At 44.2% G+C, this 18123-nt stretch overlaps 1 protein-coding gene across 1 annotated transcript; it reads left to right on the plus strand.

Annotated features, from left to right (window-relative positions):
- Klf4 (Kruppel like factor 4) lies at positions 1 to 4747 on the plus strand. Its single transcript, XM_008854652.2, has 5 exons — positions 1 to 472; positions 591 to 711; positions 1278 to 2262; positions 2373 to 2537; positions 3614 to 4747. The coding sequence occupies exons 1-5, from the start codon at positions 468 to 470 to the stop codon at positions 3787 to 3789; spliced, it is 1452 nt and encodes a 483-aa protein (XP_008852874.1). The 5' UTR covers positions 1 to 467; the 3' UTR covers positions 3790 to 4747.
- The last annotated feature ends 13376 nt before the right edge of the window (positions 4748 to 18123 follow it).

Raw genomic sequence — 18123 nt, forward strand, 5'->3', positions numbered from 1 at the left:
CCCATGGCCTCGCGCATCCTGCGCAGCCCCCAGGACTCCGCGCCCCGCGCCGCCGCCCAGCGCCCAGCTCCGCGCCACCGCGGCCATTCTCACCTGGCGGCGCCGCCCGCCCACCGCCCGGACCACAGCCCCCGCGCCTACGACGACAGCCACAGCGGCCGCGACAGCGGTGGGGGACACTGATGAGTCGAAGAGCGCGCTGCCCGGCCGTCTGACCTACGTACTCGTCTTGCTGATTGTCTATTTTTATGAGTTTACAACTTTTCTAAGAATTTTTGCATACAAAGAAACTTTTTAAAAAAGACATCTCCAGTTTATATTTAATCCAAAGAAGAAGGATCTCGGGCAATTTGGGTTTCGGGGCTCGGGGTTTCGTTTCTAAATTTGTTTTTATCTTCGTTGACTTTGGGGTTCGGTTACCCCTCCGCTGCTTCGGGATCCGGAGGACCTTCTGGGCCCCCACATTAATGAGGTAGGTGAGATGAGGGGCATTGGGGGCAAAAAGGGATGAGGGCCGGTGGGAAACCTGGCTGCGGTGGCCGAGGGTGGCCCCTGACTCCTGCTCCCTTTGCGCCCCGCCCGGCCCGCAGGCAGCCACCTGGCGAGTCTGACATGGCTGTCAGCGACGCACTGCTCCCGTCCTTCTCCACGTTCGCGTCCGGCCCCGCGGGAAGGGAGAAGACACTGCGTCCGGCAGGTGCCCCGAATAACGTGAGTATCGCGCGGGTGACCGTAGATGTCTAAGGATGGGATGGGCATGGGCGGAACCTAAGAGGTCACTTAGAGCCTGGCGCTGGGACTCTTCAGCCTCTCCTGGGTGGCTTCTCTGCGCTTGGGTCGGCCGTGCGTGCGTGTGGTCCGGGCTCTGCGGTACCGCCAGGGGCGCACAGCGGTTCCTCTAGGCTCTGTAGGCTCTCGGACCGTTGAGTGGGCGCCCGCTGACCACCCGACCTGTAGGTGGCCAAGGCTCGAGACCCGTTGGGCCCGAGTGAGCTTAGCGCGTAGGCGGCCAGGTGGCGATGGTGCACAGAGAGAAAGCCACAGTGTCCCAGTGTCCCAATTCCGTGGGCGGCTGGAGCGTCCCGGGGATCTGGCCGGGGCTGGTGCAATGGAACAGACGCACCACTGACCCACCCGGGTGTCAGCTGAGACCGTCGCGCTGGCCTCGGCTGTCTGTCCTGTCCAGTTCCTATGCCCTATGTCGGGGGGGAGCTTGGAGGGCAACAGGGGACCTCGACTAACGGCTCTTCTGCCCCCCCCCGCCCCCGTCCTCGCAGCGCTGGCGGGAGGAGCTCTCTCACATGAAGCGACTTCCCCCGCTTCCAGGCCGCCCCTACGACCTGGCGGCGACAGTGGCCACAGACCTGGAGAGTGGCGGAGCTGGAGCAGCTTGCAGCAGTAACAACCCAGCCCTCCTCTCCCGGAGGGAGACCGAGGAGTTCAACGATCTCCTGGACCTAGACTTTATTCTTTCCAACTCGCTATCCCATCAGGAATCGGTGGCCGCCACTGTGACCTCGTCGGCGTCAGCCTCATCCTCGTCCTCCCCGTCGAGCAGTGGCCCTGCCACCGCACCTTCCACCTGCAGCTTCAGCTACCCCATCCGGGCCGGGGGCGACCCAGGAGTGGCGGCTGGCACCACAGGTGGCGGGCTCCTCTACAGCCGGGAGTCTGCGCCACCTCCCACGGCCCCGTTCAACCTGGCGGACATCAACGACGTGAGCCCCTCGGGCGGCTTCGTGGCCGAGCTCCTGCGGCCTGAGCTGGACCCGGTGTACATTCCGCCGCAGCAGCCTCAGCCGCCAGGTGGCGGGCTGATGGGCAAGTTTGTGCTCAAGGCGTCGCTGAGCGCCCCTGGCAGCGAGTATGGCAGCCCTCCGGTCATCAGTGTTAGCAAAGGCAGCCCGGACGGCAGTCACCCGGTGGTGGTGGCGCCCTACAGTGGTGGCCCGCCGCGCATGTGCCCCAAGATCAAGCAGGAGGCCGTCTCCTCGTGCACGGTCGGCCGGTCCCTGGAGGCCCACTTGGGCGCTGGACCCCAGCTCAGCAACGGGCACCGGCCCAGCGCACACGACTTCCCTCTGGGGCGGCAGCTCCCCACCAGGACTACCCCGACGCTGGGTCCCGAGGAACTGCTAAGCAGCAGAGACTGTCACCCCGCCATGCCGCTTCCCCCAGGATTCCATCCCCATCCGGGGCCCAACTACCCTCCTTTCCTGCCCGACCAGATGCAGTCGCAAGTCTCCTCCCTCCATTACCAAGGTCAGTCCCGGGTTGGTGCGGCTTGGTAGAGCTCCGGCTGGGGAGCTTGGCATGAGTGGGTTTCCCCAGACTCAAGGTTATGATGTTGACCCCACCTTCTTACCCCCTAGAGCTCATGCCACCCGGTTCCTGCCTACCAGAGGAGCCCAAGCCAAAGAGGGGAAGAAGGTCATGGCCTCGGAAAAGGACGGCCACCCACACTTGTGATTATGCGGGCTGTGGTAAAACCTATACAAAGAGTTCTCATCTCAAGGCACACCTGCGAACCCACACAGGTAGGGGGACCAGTGGAGGAGAGGAGGGTTGCTGTCTGTCAGCTCATAGGCTGACTGTGGACTCCTTAGGGCCTGCTTGGGTGCTGGGGTGTATCTCCTCCATCTCCAGGATCACAGGGGCCAGCAGCAAACCGGCGCCTGCTTTTTTGCCCAGGAGCCTTTTGCTTGATGGATGCTATCGGCTCCTTGAAAGTGCATTTTCTTGCTAGGCCTTTAAAAGATAGGGAGATTTCCTGCCTGTGCTGGCCCCTCCTAGCTTGGTAATCAAGAAATTGTGCTCTGCAATGCAAAAATAGGGTGTCTTAAAAAAATAGTCTTAATTTCCTGAACTATTTTCATTCTTTGTTCCTTCCCTCTTATCCTTAGATCTACCCCACCTTTAGTTCTATTCTGGTTTTTAAACGTAAATAGATCTTACATTCCAATAATTTAATGGTTACAATTGCTAGGGATTCTAGTATAAGACTGTTGTGGTACTCATTTTTGTAGTTTCAAATACCCAAGAGGTGAGAGGTGAGAGGATCAATTGACTTTGAGGCCAGCCTGGGCAAGAATCCCATCTCAAACAAAACAAAACAAAAATTTAAAAAGATTGTCACCACAGAGAATTTTGATGCCACCTAAATAAATGCATAGGGTGTTTAGATGTGGTTTCTTTTTTTAATTCCAGAAATGTTATTGCAGTAGAAATTAGCCCACTGGTGCCATTTAGGACCCATTGTAATGGGTGGGATAGTCTTGTCTTGGTTTGGGCAGAGATAACCTCCAGTCATTTCCAAATCCATTTGCAGCTCAGGGCTTGGCTCTGGAGGGAAGACTTCATTCAGCTCAATAGAAATGGAGATTGTGGGGGTGTTAGGGTTTTTTGTCTCTACTGCATGAGTTAAAACTCATACATATTGTTCCTATTTATTATCTGAAATTTAATATGGCTTTTCAGTGTCATAAAGACACTCCTGGATTTTTTGAGAACTGGTGCATGCATCCAGATTTGGATTTTACTATCTGGTCTTGAGTTTTTAGAGGGGTTAATTCTTCTTTCCAGCAATTTTTCTCCTTTTTTTCTCCCTTTCCAGGTGAGAAACCTTACCACTGTGACTGGGATGGCTGTGGGTGGAAATTTGCCCGCTCTGATGAACTGACCAGGCACTACCGAAAACACACAGGGCACCGTCCCTTCCAGTGCCAGAAGTGCGACCGGGCCTTCTCCAGGTCGGACCACCTTGCCTTACATATGAAGAGGCACTTTTAAATCCCACACAGTGGACGCGACCCACACTGCCAGGAGAGAATTCAGTATTTTTTTTAAGCTTTCATGCTGTCTTCCCATGAGGGGAGGAGCCCAGCTGGCAAGCCCTACAATCATGGTCAAGTTCCCAGCAAGTCAGCTTGTGAGTGGATAATCAGGAGACAGGAGGAATCCAAAAGACAAAAAGAAAAAAGGAAAGAAAAAAAAAAAAGAAAGAAAAGAAAAAAAAAGAAAAAAACAGAACAGATGGGGTCGGAGACTGGATCTTTTATCATTCCAATTCCAAATCAACTTGAACATGCCTGGACTTACAAAACACCAAGGGGGTGACTGGAAGTTTGTGGATATCAGGGTATACATTAGATCCGTGAGAGGGGGGGAGGGAAGGCCAGAATTCCCTTGAATTGTGTTTCAATGATGCAATATAAATATAAAAATCACCTTGTATTCTCTTTGCCTTCTAAAAAGCCATTATTATATTAGAAGAAGAGGAAGCAATTCAGGTACAGAAATGTTCTATTAGCCTAAATGATGGTGCTTGGTGAGTCGTGTTCTAAAGGTACCAAATGAGGGAACCAGAGTTCTCCAACTGCTGCATACTTTGACAAGGAAAATCTATTTTTGTCTTCCGATCTACATTTATGACCTAAGTCAGGTAAATATGCCTGGTTTACTTCTTTAACATTTTTTTATGCAGACAGTCTGTTATGCACTGTGGTTTCAAATGTGCAATAATTTGTACAATGGTTTATTCCCAAGTATGCCTTTAAGCAGAACAAATGTGTTTGTTTTTCTATATAGTTCCTTGCCTTAATAAATATGTAATATAAATTTAAGCAAACTTCTATTTTGTATATTTGTAAACTACAAAGTAAAAAAAATGAACATTTTGTGGAGTTTGTATTTTGCATACTCAAGGTGAGAAATAAGTTTTAAATAAACCTATAATATTTTATCTGAACAACGGTTCCATTGTTTTTGTTTCCGGCTTGGAAAAACGTATGAAAATTTTCAGTTTAAACACTGGTAGAGGGAGGGCAGGTGAGATTCACATTAAAGAACCAATTTTATTCCAACAGGATATGGAAGACTTGGTTTTTTAAGCTACTCGGTTTTACAATAAGTAACATCAGCGAGAGGGCACTATGGATTGGAAATTATAAATAACATCTGCTTCAGGTTTGCTCAGTACAGATCTACATAAAACTATGTTTCCCTACCTAAATGTAAATTTCCAGGTGCTTCCATTATCCTTTGATTTGCTCAGTTTTTATTTGAGAGCACTCACCAGTAAACCTGTACATTCTAGTTTCATGTTTAAAAAAAAAAAAAAAATCTGTTGATCTTTTAAAAGAAATCCTGAAAGTTTTCTCTCCGGAGGCCTGGCCTTACACTCCCCACAGAATGTGAATAACAAAAGAACCATTCCCCAGGCAAACAACCCTAGGAACTAAATGTAGTTCCACAGTGCCCTCCTGAGGATTAGTTTATGCTGCGTGTGTTATCTATCCCCAAAGAGGTCCAAAACATACTGTCTACAGAGTGTTTAAAACTTCCTCAATCTCTCGGAAGACAGAAACAATTTTAAAAATTACTCAAATTCAGGGTTGAGAGAGTGTTGCTGGGTAGTGGAACGCAGGAGCAAAAATCCTGCAGGCAGCTCCCCCTGCTCCCCCAACACACACACACACACACACACACACACACACACACACACACAAATTCATGAAACTCGTAAATTAAAACTTCTAAATGGTGTTCTTGTAAATTGTAGCATTTCTACTTCTGAGGTTATTTAAGCTTAAAACTGCGCTAATTATACTCTCAGAGGCTGAAGTAAAACTATTTTTAGCTGTCACAAAATGGAAAAGTACTTGTGATACTTGCAGACACTTTATAATGATGCTATGAGTGACTCAGAAGATGAAGAGAACAGAAGCTGACTGGCAGATTCCTTAGAGTGCTTAGTAACTAGCCATTGTATCCAGTGTCCAAAGGGTATGTTCACGTCATAATACATCTTATAAATGGAATAAAGAATGGACATTCACAAGGGGCACCTGGTGGGCCAGCACAAAGTATTTTCTTTGACTTTTAGGTGTCCAGCATGACCAAAAAACACAGCATGTGTCTCTGCTTAAAAGAAAACAGGTGCATCAATAGGATGGAATTTTATGTGGCCAAGAACATTCAAAGCAAGCTTAATGACATGGAAAAATGCTCATGGTTTGTTAAGTGGAAAAAGCATATAACACTATAAACACTATGACTCCAGTTGTGTGTGTTTTAAGTGTAAGTGCGTGCGTGTGTATGTGTGTGCTTGAGATTGTTTTTTCTCATATAGCCCAGGCTGGCCTCAAACCCAGCTATGTAGCTTGAACTAATCCTCCTGCCTCTACCTTCCAAGTGCTGGGATTATAGGCACATTTCACTGCACCTAGCTGTGTTTGTTTTGTTTGTTGGATTTTTTGTTTGTTTGTTGATAGGGTTTCATGTCGTAGCTCTGGCAGGACTGGAACTCACTGTAGAGTTCAAGATGGCCTTGAACTCACAGTGAGCCTCTTGCCTCAGCTTCCCCAGTACTGGGATTACAGATGTGTTCTACCACATCTGATTTGTGTATGCACTGAGAGACAGAAAGAACAATAGGACATAAAAATACAACATAGAAACAACAAATATAAATACTGATTTTCTCAGTTTAAATCTTTAGTATACATGCATTTGTAGGTCAACTATTCTTCTGCCACACCAGTTTACAAATTTTCAAAATAAATATAATAAGTCCAGAAAAACTTTCTAAGAACAAAGGTAAAAATATTTGGGTTTTATTTTTTAAATAAAAGAGTTATATAAAGAGAAAGGCTGCATGTTTAACATGTTTTTGTGTGTTAGTGATCAATGGCTCTTATAATCTACCTGTCTTATACAGAACTTTCTGGCACAAATCTGGTTTACAAAAATGATTTACTCCTGCTGGGGATGTGGTCCAGCTGGCAGAGCATTCATGAGGCTCTGGGTTCGATCCCCAGCACTCCATAAACTGGGCATGTTGGCATACACCTGTTATCCCAGTATCAGGCAGTGAGGCAAGAGGATCAGAAATTCAAAGTCATCCTCAACTACATAGTTCAAGGCTAGGGATGCATGAGACCCTGGAGAGAGAGAGAGAGAGAGAGAGAGAGAGAGAGAGAGAGAGAGAATCAAGAGTAACAGAAAACAGCTACAACCATAACAGATAGTAACCTGATTACAAGAACAATCATTCTAAGTGTCAATGATATAAATACAATAATTAAAAGCAGAGATTATGGATGAAAAATAAGACGTAAATACATGTTGTCAAGCGAGTAGATAAAACGTACATAAACTATCAAGACATTTCAAATTCAAAAATTTCTGATGTCCTAGGGAAATGTCAGTACACCCTAACTTTTTCTAATCTGCAAAAGAAAGCTTTAGATATCTAAAATGAACAAGGATTTCTGACAAATGTAACAGGACAAAACACTATTCAGCACACACCAACAGCTCATCTATTTTCTCACCTAGTTATGTACTAGGTGTACCGTCACTGCAAAGTTACAGTGTCATTCACATGTACCATAAAGAGTACCTAATAACTAAGACACCTGCTTATCATGTTTTCCTTATGACATTAAATTTTATATGTCCTAGATTTTTAACTTGCATGCATACAAAGGAATTAACAGTAGCGTTTCCTGCCTGTCAACAGACATTTAGGCTAACTTTTTTTCCTGGCAAAAACATTCTTTCTACTTGAAGAGATTTGCAATCCTCTTCATTTAAAACAATTTTTGTTTTATTTTTGTTTTTTTTCTTGTTTTAAGACAGAGTCTCATATATCCCAGACTGTCCTGGAACTCCCTATCTAGCCTTAAACTTCCGATCCTCCTACCTCCGCATCTCAAGTGCTGGGATTACTGGTGTGTGCCACAATACCTGGTTTACACGGTGCTAAAGATGGAGCCTAGGTCTTCATATATGCCAGATAAGCACTCTACCAACTGAGCCACAGTCTCAACTTTTGTTTTGTTTTGTTTTTTAAGACAGTCTTGCTAGATATTCCAGGCTGGTCTCGAACTCACTCTGCAACCCCCTTCCAAAGAAAACCAGTAAAAACACACATAATTGTTTGACTGTTTAGAATTATATGGAATGATATTTCATACCTAGAGACCTCATACACACACACACACACACACACACACACACACACACACACGCACACACACACATATGAATGACAGGGTCTCGTGTATCCCAGTCTGGCCCCCAGCTAGCTACATAGTAGACACTATCTTTGAACTCCTGATTCTCCTGCCTCCACCTCCCAAGTGCTGCGATTACAAGTAAGTGGCACTACACCCAGCTATATGTATCTTTATAAAGAAGACCAGGTGAGGCAATAAGTGGAAGCTGTTTCACAGGGAAGATATGAACACAGACAGTGCTGATATTTGCTGTGCTTTGACAAATGGGTGTCTCTGGATTCAGCAGCGGGTGTCAGCCACCTGCTCTATTATATGCTCTTTTTTGTTTAAGGTAAAGTCTTCCAAAGGTTGTTCATTTCCAACTGATGCTGTATTTAGCACAGCACAAGTATAGATGGCTTTGTAAACCAGAGAGTCTCCCACACTTTTCTCCTTCTCTCTCTCTCTCTCTCTCTCTCTCTCTCTCTCTCTCTCTCTCACCACCCAGTCCTACAAAAACACTTTTATATATTTATTGTTTTTATCATTTTATTATGTATTATGCTTTTTATATTTGTTTTAGTTCTTTGTATGTTCTTAGCACCTTCTACAGGCTATTGTGTATTGGCATGTTTTTATAGAGCTAAACTGAAGCCATGTCTGCCTCCTAAAGGTTGTTTATGAAACCATCACCCATTGTTCACACGCACAGTCATTCAGTAATATTTCATATAAAATCACCGTGATCTCTCTGAGTAAGAAATCTGTGAAATGTGCTGTAGAATGTTCTACTTGTAAAACTGAAGGGAAAAAAAAAAAAAAAACTGTCAGAATCAGAATGCTGTATGAAAACTAGTCTTTACATTTTACATTAAGTAAAAGTTGGAAATGAGCACCCTTTGGAAGACTTTACCTTAAACAAAAAAGAGACTCTAAATCTCTCACCATTTCCTGAAAAATGATGAATTCCCAACTCATTTTGAGGTATCTGGAGTATCAGGGCTCTGAACACAGTCAAAACAGAGGGAAAAACAACTCCACCGGGTAAGCTTAAACGCAATTATTTCCTAGACTGGTATCAAAACTCCTGTTGCCTGCCAGTTAACTTGGTTGATTGGGAAGGGGTGTAGCCCCATCAATCAAATTGCTTCTCTGGAGCCTTGTATATCAGGAGCCCTTTTCATTGTTTTCTACTACAGTCTTGATATAGTATCACTTTTTTGAATTGCTCTGCTGCTTTCACACCTAGATGAGTCAGCATGTTGCAAAGAAGTCCGCCCGAAAGTCTTCCACTTGTTCTTAAAGGAAAAGAAGGAACTAAATAGAAATGCAATTTAGTAAGAGCAAAAGAATAAATCCACACTTAGAGCATCCCTGTGAGGTCTCATCTGCATTCACATAACAGAACTTTTTTATGTACAGAGGCAACATGATAATTATAATGCTATCCCGGAATGTTAGGGCCATTTGCTGTGCTTTTAGGTTTGTTTGCATATTTGTATTACATGTTATCATTTAAGCAGGGCAGAAAACAAGCAGTTTTTATTGATGATGGAAGATAGATGGATGGATGGATGGATGGATGGATGGATGGATAGATGACTCCATTTAGACATTAAAAATTGTCTAGTTAGATCAACTACAGCAAATAGTCAAATCTCTTTACTTCACTATCTAAAGCCAGGAGGTCCTATCGTTTTATTTATTTTTTATTTTTAAGATAAGCTCTCAGGTAACCCAGGCTGGTCTTGAACTTCTGATTCTCCTGCCTTCACTTCCCAAGTGTTGGGATTGCAGGTGTGTGTCACCATGCTAGGTTTATGAAGAACTTTGGGTAGAAGCCAGGGTTTGGTACATGCTAGGCAGGCATTCTACCAAATGAACTACATCCCCAACCAGTTCCTATCCCATTTATAGTATTTGAGGCTGTCTTGACACTAGATCAACATGTTGCTACATGGCCAAATCCCCATCAGAACCAACCGAAAGTGCTCAGGTGCTGTATCTGCATAACTAATCTTTACAGTGCAAAATAACTGCACAGAGAAATTTAAGGAAGCTTGGGCACATTTGCTGAAAGCCTGAGGAATAACTAAAGTAGTGCAAACCATGAAAGAACAAAATAAGCATGATTAGAAAGGACTCTAAGGGGCAGGCATACCTTGCTCTGATCCAGGTTACTTTTTCCTGGCGTATAGTAACCCCTTGGTTCTGTGAGCTTTGCCTCACAAGAGGCAGGGCTGGGATTTCTACCTCCCACCCCTTCATTACATGGATGAAGGTGAGGTTCACTCTATATAAAAGTTAGCATTTTATTTTCCTTTCTCAATCCCACTGCCAAACTCTGAGCACTTCGTTTTTTGTTGTTCGTTCTTGTTTTTGTTTTTTGAGACAGGGTCTCATGTAACAGGCTGGCCTCCTGATCTTCCTGCCTCTAACTCCTAAGTGATGGGATTACAGCTATGAGCCACCACACCCGGCCGTATTCTGAGCACTCTTGAGACTTTTGTCTTCAGTCTGCTGGACAGGTAGGACTACAGGCAAAACAGATACACCCAGCTCAGTTCAGAAGGATTTGCTACCGTCCAGGTTCTTCCAGTCACATTGCTCAGAATTAAAAACCAGAGACTTTCTGTCTCCCAATCAGTGTCCTTCCTTTCATCAAGAAAAATGGTTCAAATTTCTTTTCTCTCTCTCTCTTTCTCACTCTCTCATCTGTCTCCTTCTTCCCTTCCTTTCTTCTTCCTTCCTTCGTTTCTCTTCAGTTTTTATGAAATAGAGTCTCACTCTGTAGCCCAGGCTAACCTCAAACTCATAGCAATCCTCCTGCCTGAGCCTCTCATGTGATGGGGTTACAGGCATACACTTGAAAAGAGCCCTCTGTGGTATTTAGATCTTTCATTAAATGCTTAGCCTTATATAGTACAAAGCTTGATGATCTAGCTTCCCCGATAAACACGAGCTTCTGGAACTCATTGCTCTATTTCTTATTTGGCACTGAATTCCCACAGTCACTATCCCCAACTGAATGAAATTAATTGACAATGAATATTTAGCCCCCAAACTGGCATCTCATTTTGGAGGATTCTTCTTGCCTGCCAATTCCCAGTGTTGATTCTGGAGTTTCATTTGTTGCAGGAGTCTGTTTGTTGGAGGTAGAAGAGTGTGAGGAGACTACAGGGGATGGTTACAATGCCGTAAGCGTGTTCTCCGTGAAGCAAAAATGGAAAGGGTCTGTTTTCCTTTTCCTTGGATGACCTGTTGGACTTCCTTTCAAAGGAAAATGTATGGGAAAGGAAACACAGGGGAAGTCATATGAACAATTAAGACTTTTAAAAAAATCATACCTTAAGTGCTTCAAGAAGCCCTGTCTATCTTGGGTTCCTGGGTGAGCGAATGGGACTAATGCGAGGGACCAACCATCCCTGTCTGGCCTGATACCCTCCTTGGGACTTGTGGGCATTTTCTGATTTTACAACATGTCTAAATAAATTGATTCTAGAAAAACTGCATGAGGGAGTAGGGCTAGGAGATGACTCAGTTGATAAAGTGCTTGCCCTGTGAGAACCTGTGCTTGATCCCCAATATTCCTGCACCCACTGGGGAGTTGGAGACAGGAAAGCCTCTGGGACTTCCTGAAAAGTAGTGGCCCAGATAAAAGACTGGGCTTGTCCAAAGTTACACCGTTGGGCTCTGAGCAGCAACTATGCCCAGACCTGATATTAAGGAGGCCATAGATTATGGTTCCATCTTAACAAAAGAAGCTTAGGGCAGAATCAAACTCATTAATAGCACAGCACCTTTCAAATAGACAAGCTTTTTATTTATTTATTTTTTTGGTCTTTCAGTTAAGGTCTTAACCTTTCAGTTAAGGTCTCCCTGTAGCCCCAGCTGGCCTGTCACTTGCTGTGTAGACCAGATTGGCCTGGATCTCACAGAGATCTTTCTGCCTCTGCCTCCTGAGTGCTGGGATTAAAGGCCTATGCCACCATGCCCAGCAAACTTTATTATTTTAATTTTATGTGTGACTGTACACGCAGGCACGTGCACGCGCACACACATACACACATGCACACATGGGTGTGCGCAGACAAGTATGGATGTCAGAGGACAACTTGTAGGAGTCTGTTCTCTCCTTTTATCCTTGGTTCCAGTGACTGAACTTGGGTCGTCAGGCTTGGCATTGGGGCCAGCCAGCGGGACAGGTACTAAGCTCTCAGAGAGCAGAGCAGTCATTCTTTGAGAGTGTTTTCATAGCATTCTGGCTTTGCACTGATTCTCTTTCCATGCAACTGCATTAGAACATATGTAATCTCCTGGACATGGTGGTGCATCTCTATAATCCCAGCATTCAGAAGCCTAAAGCAGGATAATTTTGAGTTCAAGGCAGGGCTTGGCTATGTAGCTAATTCACATAATGAAACCCTGCCTCAAAAACAAAAGATGTATAAACATGTAATCTGTTCAAGGGCTGCTGTACAAAGGTAGGACAACAAAAAATGCACAATATGTGTAACTGTGAACATCTTTAGGTAATTTTTTCCCTAATACATCTGCTCTGCAAAGGGTGCCTGACCTTGGCACTTGAGAGGTAGAGGCAAGAGGATCAAGAATTCAAGGTCATCCTCAACTACATATTGAGGGCAGCCTGGGTTACATGATTATTCAAAATCTGAAAAAAAGTAGGGGCAGGGAGCCCAAAGCAATAGCTCAGTGGGTGGAGTAACTGCTTAGTATGTGTGAAACCCTGGGTTCAAACACTACCCCTGCACAAACTAGGCAAGTGTGTGGTGGTACATGCCTATAATCCTGGCACTAGGGAGGTAGAAGCAGAAGAATGAGAAACTCATGGTCACCCCGCTCTCCACTTAGTGAATTCCAGGCTAGCTTGGGATACATGAGACCCTGTCTCAAAAAAGAAAATCAGTATCCCAGCCACCATAACACTTTTTGACCTCTCTTGGGAAAGTGATTGGATAGTTCTTTGAAAGACTCAGCCATATTTCTTGCACACCATGTACTATGTTCCTCCTACTGTTTTTTGGATTGCTTATTATTTTAGATGCATCAAACTTGTTGATCAGGTGTACGTTAAGTCATGTTGAAACATGCTATTCAGGTTAAGTGTGACAGTTTCAGTTTTAATTAATAAAATATTCTGAACATTTTTTGGAATTAATGATTCAAGCCAAATGGAACTTCAAGGGGTGTGTTTAACCCAAGAAATACCTTGAGTTTCTATGGTATGGAGACCGCATGTCTGATTTTCTTTTAAGCACAATAAATTTATGGCATGAGAGACTAACTGACTTCATAGGACTCTGGTGCCAAAGTCTGGAGAGACAGATCAGGCTTTGCCTGGGGGATTCTTTGCATTAAGAACTTTGTTAGGCAAAGCCACTGTGGCTTAGAAGTCTGATTTGCAATTTGTGCTTTGTCAAAGGATTAGATGATCCCTACTGTTTAATGTTTGGGACTCAATTTGCATTTGGAAACACATAACCTTGTCCAGGTTTGGTTCATGCTTTATTTTCATTTTCTCCTCTTGGTATACAACTGATACTCTCTGTTTTAAAACTTGATAAAGTTGCTAGGCTGAATGCTTGCAATGCTTAAGAAAGTGTGATGAGTTGGTTTTCACTAAGAGCTGTGAAGTCCACCTGGGCTCCAGCAAAACAGATAGGGATGTAGATAACAACTGACAAAGAAGTCATAGGGAAAGGTGTCCATATTTTATTGATTTCCTGAATTAGAACACATGGCACATTGTTAAAGAAAGAATACTCTATGGAGGTATGGTCGGTAAAAGGAACTGAAGGGAGAAATCCTCTGCTTTGAGGACATATTAACACCTCTGTCAGTGTCTTCCTTTATAAATAAGGGCTTGAGAAAAGCTATTTTGGGTCTTCCATAACAATACTCTCATTTCTACATGATGTTTAACTACCTGTCCTAGGGTAAATAATTTTTAACTAACATTTGCTTTGACCCTGTTCCCAAATGGGCAACCTAAAACCTGGACTAGAAGCTTCGCGAGAAGGGACAGTTTCACAGGTTTGGGGTTTGGGACATGTAGTTTGTTTTCTTTTTAACTCTTTTCTTTCCTTTAGCTTTGTCATTGACCACAGGAAAACATTCCTTTGCATGGCAGTACAGATGTATTGGGGAACCTGGAAAGAGTTGCTGGAGGTAGACAGAGAGAAGAAAGCAAATTCATATTCCTCAAGCATCTGTGGTTTGCTTAGAACTTGGCTAAAGGCTGAGAATTTAGTTATATCTATTTTTCTTTTATTATTTGATTTTATTTTTTGCTGTTTTGAGACAAGTTCTCACTTAGCCCAGGCTAGCTTTGAATTCTGTATTTTGAAGATGGATTCCTGATCTTCCTGACTCTACCTCCTAAGTTTTGGGGACTCACAGGCATGTGCCACCATATTGCCTGGTCCATCCCTTTTAAAGACTGAGGCCCATAGGAGTCACGTGACTTGCCTGAGGTCCCACAGACCTCAGAAGTCCAAGCTCTTTTTTGATTTGGTTTGGTTTTTTAGAGACAAGATCTCACTATGTAGCCCCAGTTAGCCTGGAACTTTCGACGTAGACCAGGCTAGCCTCGAATTCACAGAGATCTGCCTGCTTCTGCCTCCCAAGTGCTGGGATTAAAGACAACTGCAACCACCTAGCTGGAAGCCCAAGCTCTTACTGATAACAAAACACTGTCTCTTAGATCAACTAAAGTTGCCTGCCTCAGAGAAATGTATGCTCTCATTTTAAATCTAAACAGGGAGATGTTTGGTGTATACAAAGCTGTATGGGTAAGATTGGCCTAACCCATCCCTTTTTTTAATAGAGACAATTAATCTTACCTGTCATTCTATTAAAAATGCCCAACATTTCTTTAGGCTCCAGTTTGGACAATGGCTTTAGAAAAACCAACTCTTTCCTGCATCATAGCACTCCTTGGCTTCACCAAAATACCACAAATAAGAAAGTCATGGCCTGTCTTCTAGGGCATTTCCTCCAAATTTTGTATGCATATCTTCAATATCTTAGAACAAGGACCAGGAGCTCTATTTATAGTTTGGGTTCACTGGAGGTGAGTTAAGAAAGCATCTTGAGGCTGGGCATGAGTTTATAGCCCCAGCATTCTGGAGGTAGAGATAACAGGATGAGGAGTTCAAGACTGGCCTCTGCTACATGGAGAAATACAGAGAGTGAAAGCAATAGCAAGAGAGACAGACAGACAGACAGACAGACAGACAGACAGTCAGGGACAGAGAGAGATAGAGACAAAGAGAGAGCACATATCAGGGCCTTTTCAGCACCGAATGTAGTAGGGAAGCTGGCCATTAGACACTGCACATTGACTCAGCCATTGCCATGGGAAGCACTCCTGTCCCTTGCCCATCTTCCAAACCCCTTTGCCAACATTCTTCTGATGCTCCCAATATCTAAAGATAATCCCTTTTCCCCTAACCAGGATCTTAACCTAAAATAGATCTGGGCATGTGCCACCAGGCATGAACAAATGACTCAGAAAGCCATTTCAGATCTCAGCAGCCGGGAAGGCGTGGCCAAACACAGGCTCAGAGTTTGGGCGCTTATGAATGACAGGACTGGAAGGCAGTCCAAAGACCAGTTCCCCAAGGCCTCCTTCTCACAAATGGGAAAACAGAGACCTCCAGTGCCCCAGACTTATGTCCCTGCAGAATTTCATCCCAGCCTCAGACTCCCCAAAGCCTTGGGCTCAGTCTGTACAAAAGGTCTGTGGGTGGTTAGCTAAGTAAGACCCAAAGTTCCCCTAACCAAGATTCAGGAGGTAAGAATAGATAGGTCTTCATGAGCAGGTAAAATGAAGGAAAATGAGCATCTACAACCTGTGCTGATTTGGACTATTGGCTCCGTAAAGGTTTAGTTTGACTGTGCTGGGTCCGCTTTGTTCAGCCGTGTTAGTGCTCTGCTTTTCTTCTTCAGCTCACACATACATCATTAGGTTTATGTCCTATCTTTTTATTCAACAGCAGGGCCCTGGCTATGAAAGTCCTGGTATAACCTTAGAACTGACTGCTATGCACTGTAAAAGTGATCAGCAATAATAAATAAGGACCAATCTGTATCAAGGTTTCCTTCCTACCATCCCTGTGCTCAGCATCTTCTGCATTTTTCTCATTCAGTCGCCATGATCCTGTGAGGACCACTGCTCTTCTCCATCTGAGGATGAGGAACACAACAACTTAGGCAGGCCTGGATAATCTAAACGGAATGAAAAACAAAGCTGGGAGTTCAACCAATCTCTGTCTCTATCTCTGTCTCTGTCTCTGTCTCTCTCTCATTTTATCATCATGTGTGTGAGTGCGGGCACATGCATGCCACTGCGCAGGTGCAGAGGTCAACAGACAACTTTTGGGAGTTGATTCTCTCCTTCTACCATGGACTCTGGGCACAGAACTCAGGTCGTCAGATTTACAGAGCAAGTGCTTCTACCCATGGACTTTCTCTCTCCCTTTCCCCTCTCCTATGAAGCTCAGACTGGCCTTAAGTTTGTTGTGATGCTTCTGTATCTGCCTCCTGAATGTTGAGATTACGGATGTATATTGCCATTTCCTGTCAGACCCACATACTACTAAGATATATGCTCTATATGCAGAAGAACGCTCAGAAATTCGTAGTGTGGGGAAGTATATTTGCATTAGGAAGATTCTGGAAGTACTGTTGTCAGTTCACAGAGTCTGCCTTCCCAGACTGTACTAGAGAGCTCTCTCATGCAGTCCCTTTTGTCCTCTGTCTCTTTAACCAGCTTTCTTTTTCCTTGTAGTACCTACCTAGATTGTAAAATATAGTGGATTTACTTATCTCTGGCTCCTCTCTACAACACAGGAAGACAATGCCTATCCAAGTGTGTCTGACGTGTATTAAGTGCTCAATAAATGATTATTGACGTGAAAGAATCTAGCAAACACATAATGTTAATTCTTTGTAAAACAGGAACAGTTTAGACTCATTTGCTTATTTATTTTTTTTTCTTTTTTGAGATGGGATCTCATTATGTAGCTCTGGTTGACCTCAAACTCACTATGTAGACCAGGCTCACCTTAAATTTGTAGAATCCTCCTACCTCTGCATCCACAGTGTGACTGCTAGGATTACAGATGCCTTCATACCACTGCCCATGACTTGACTCTACATTTAAATGGATTGTATTTTTTATTATTCATATTTAATTTGAAATCCTGAATGGCAACAACAACAAAAGTCCACTCCACTTAAGGTCAAGAATCCACCACAGCTGACTTTCAAATGGGAAAGGACGGGCCCAGTTCCTCAGGTCAAGTCATAACCTGCTCTGACAAGTATAGTTCTCTCAATTGCTAAAGAGACACTCACTGGAAACCTGCTTAGATAGACCTGCTCTGAGTCAGGAGGTAATCATTAATGTTTCAGCTGCTAATCCACTTAGTGTCCTATTCACTCTGGTGGCTTTTCGGAGCACTTCTGATAGCTTTCAGAAGATAAACCTTCCAGTCAGCAGACTCTGTTGAGCAACTCAAGACAACTAACTGACTGGAGGTGAGGAACTTGATGGAAGTTTTGGAAATGTCTGATTGCCACCTATCTGGCCAATGTAAAAATTAAAGGAGAGTTTGATGTGGGCTGATAGAAGTTGTTTGGATTCTAGCCCCATAACAAACTCCCTGTTCACACTCTAAAAAGGGTTAGGCCCCTCTCGGGAGGAAGCCATGAAGAACTCCTGCTGATCAGCCTGCCTCTTAACCTTGACCTTGCTCTGCTGTTTCTAGCCACGTTTCCCCTGGGTGGTGTTTGGGAATTTGCTTTTCTCTATGTGTCTTTCCAGGGGTGACTTTTACCCAGGGTGCAGCACCAAGAGCCAGTGCATCAGAAGCAAATTATTCCTGAATTCTTCCTGGCCAACACACTACTTTGGCAACCCTACCCCCACCCCTTTCCCCAAACAGAGCCAAGATCCTATATAAAATGCATTAATTTTTGGCACGAAAGAAATCCTTCCATTGGAAGGAACAAATGTTCTGCAAGTAACTTTTGCCATGATCCGCTGTTCCTAATACCATAGTTTCAAAGAGAGTGAGGATGTTGATATATATATATA

This window comes from Nannospalax galili, unplaced genomic scaffold, assembly GCF_000622305.1.
Source record: "Nannospalax galili isolate Female #2095 unplaced genomic scaffold, S.galili_v1.0 scaffold666, whole genome shotgun sequence".
Lineage (NCBI taxonomy): Eukaryota > Metazoa > Chordata > Mammalia > Rodentia > Spalacidae > Nannospalax > Nannospalax galili.

Excerpts from the sequence above, each read along its gene's own strand:
- Klf4 (XM_008854652.2), top strand. Across the intron at positions 712-1,277 it reads CGGCAGGTGCCCCGAATAAC|CGCTGGCGGGAGGAGCTCTC; the intron begins GTGAGTATCGCG and ends CCGTCCTCGCAG. Across the intron at positions 2,538-3,613 it reads ACACCTGCGAACCCACACAG|GTGAGAAACCTTACCACTGT; the intron begins GTAGGGGGACCA and ends CTCCCTTTCCAG.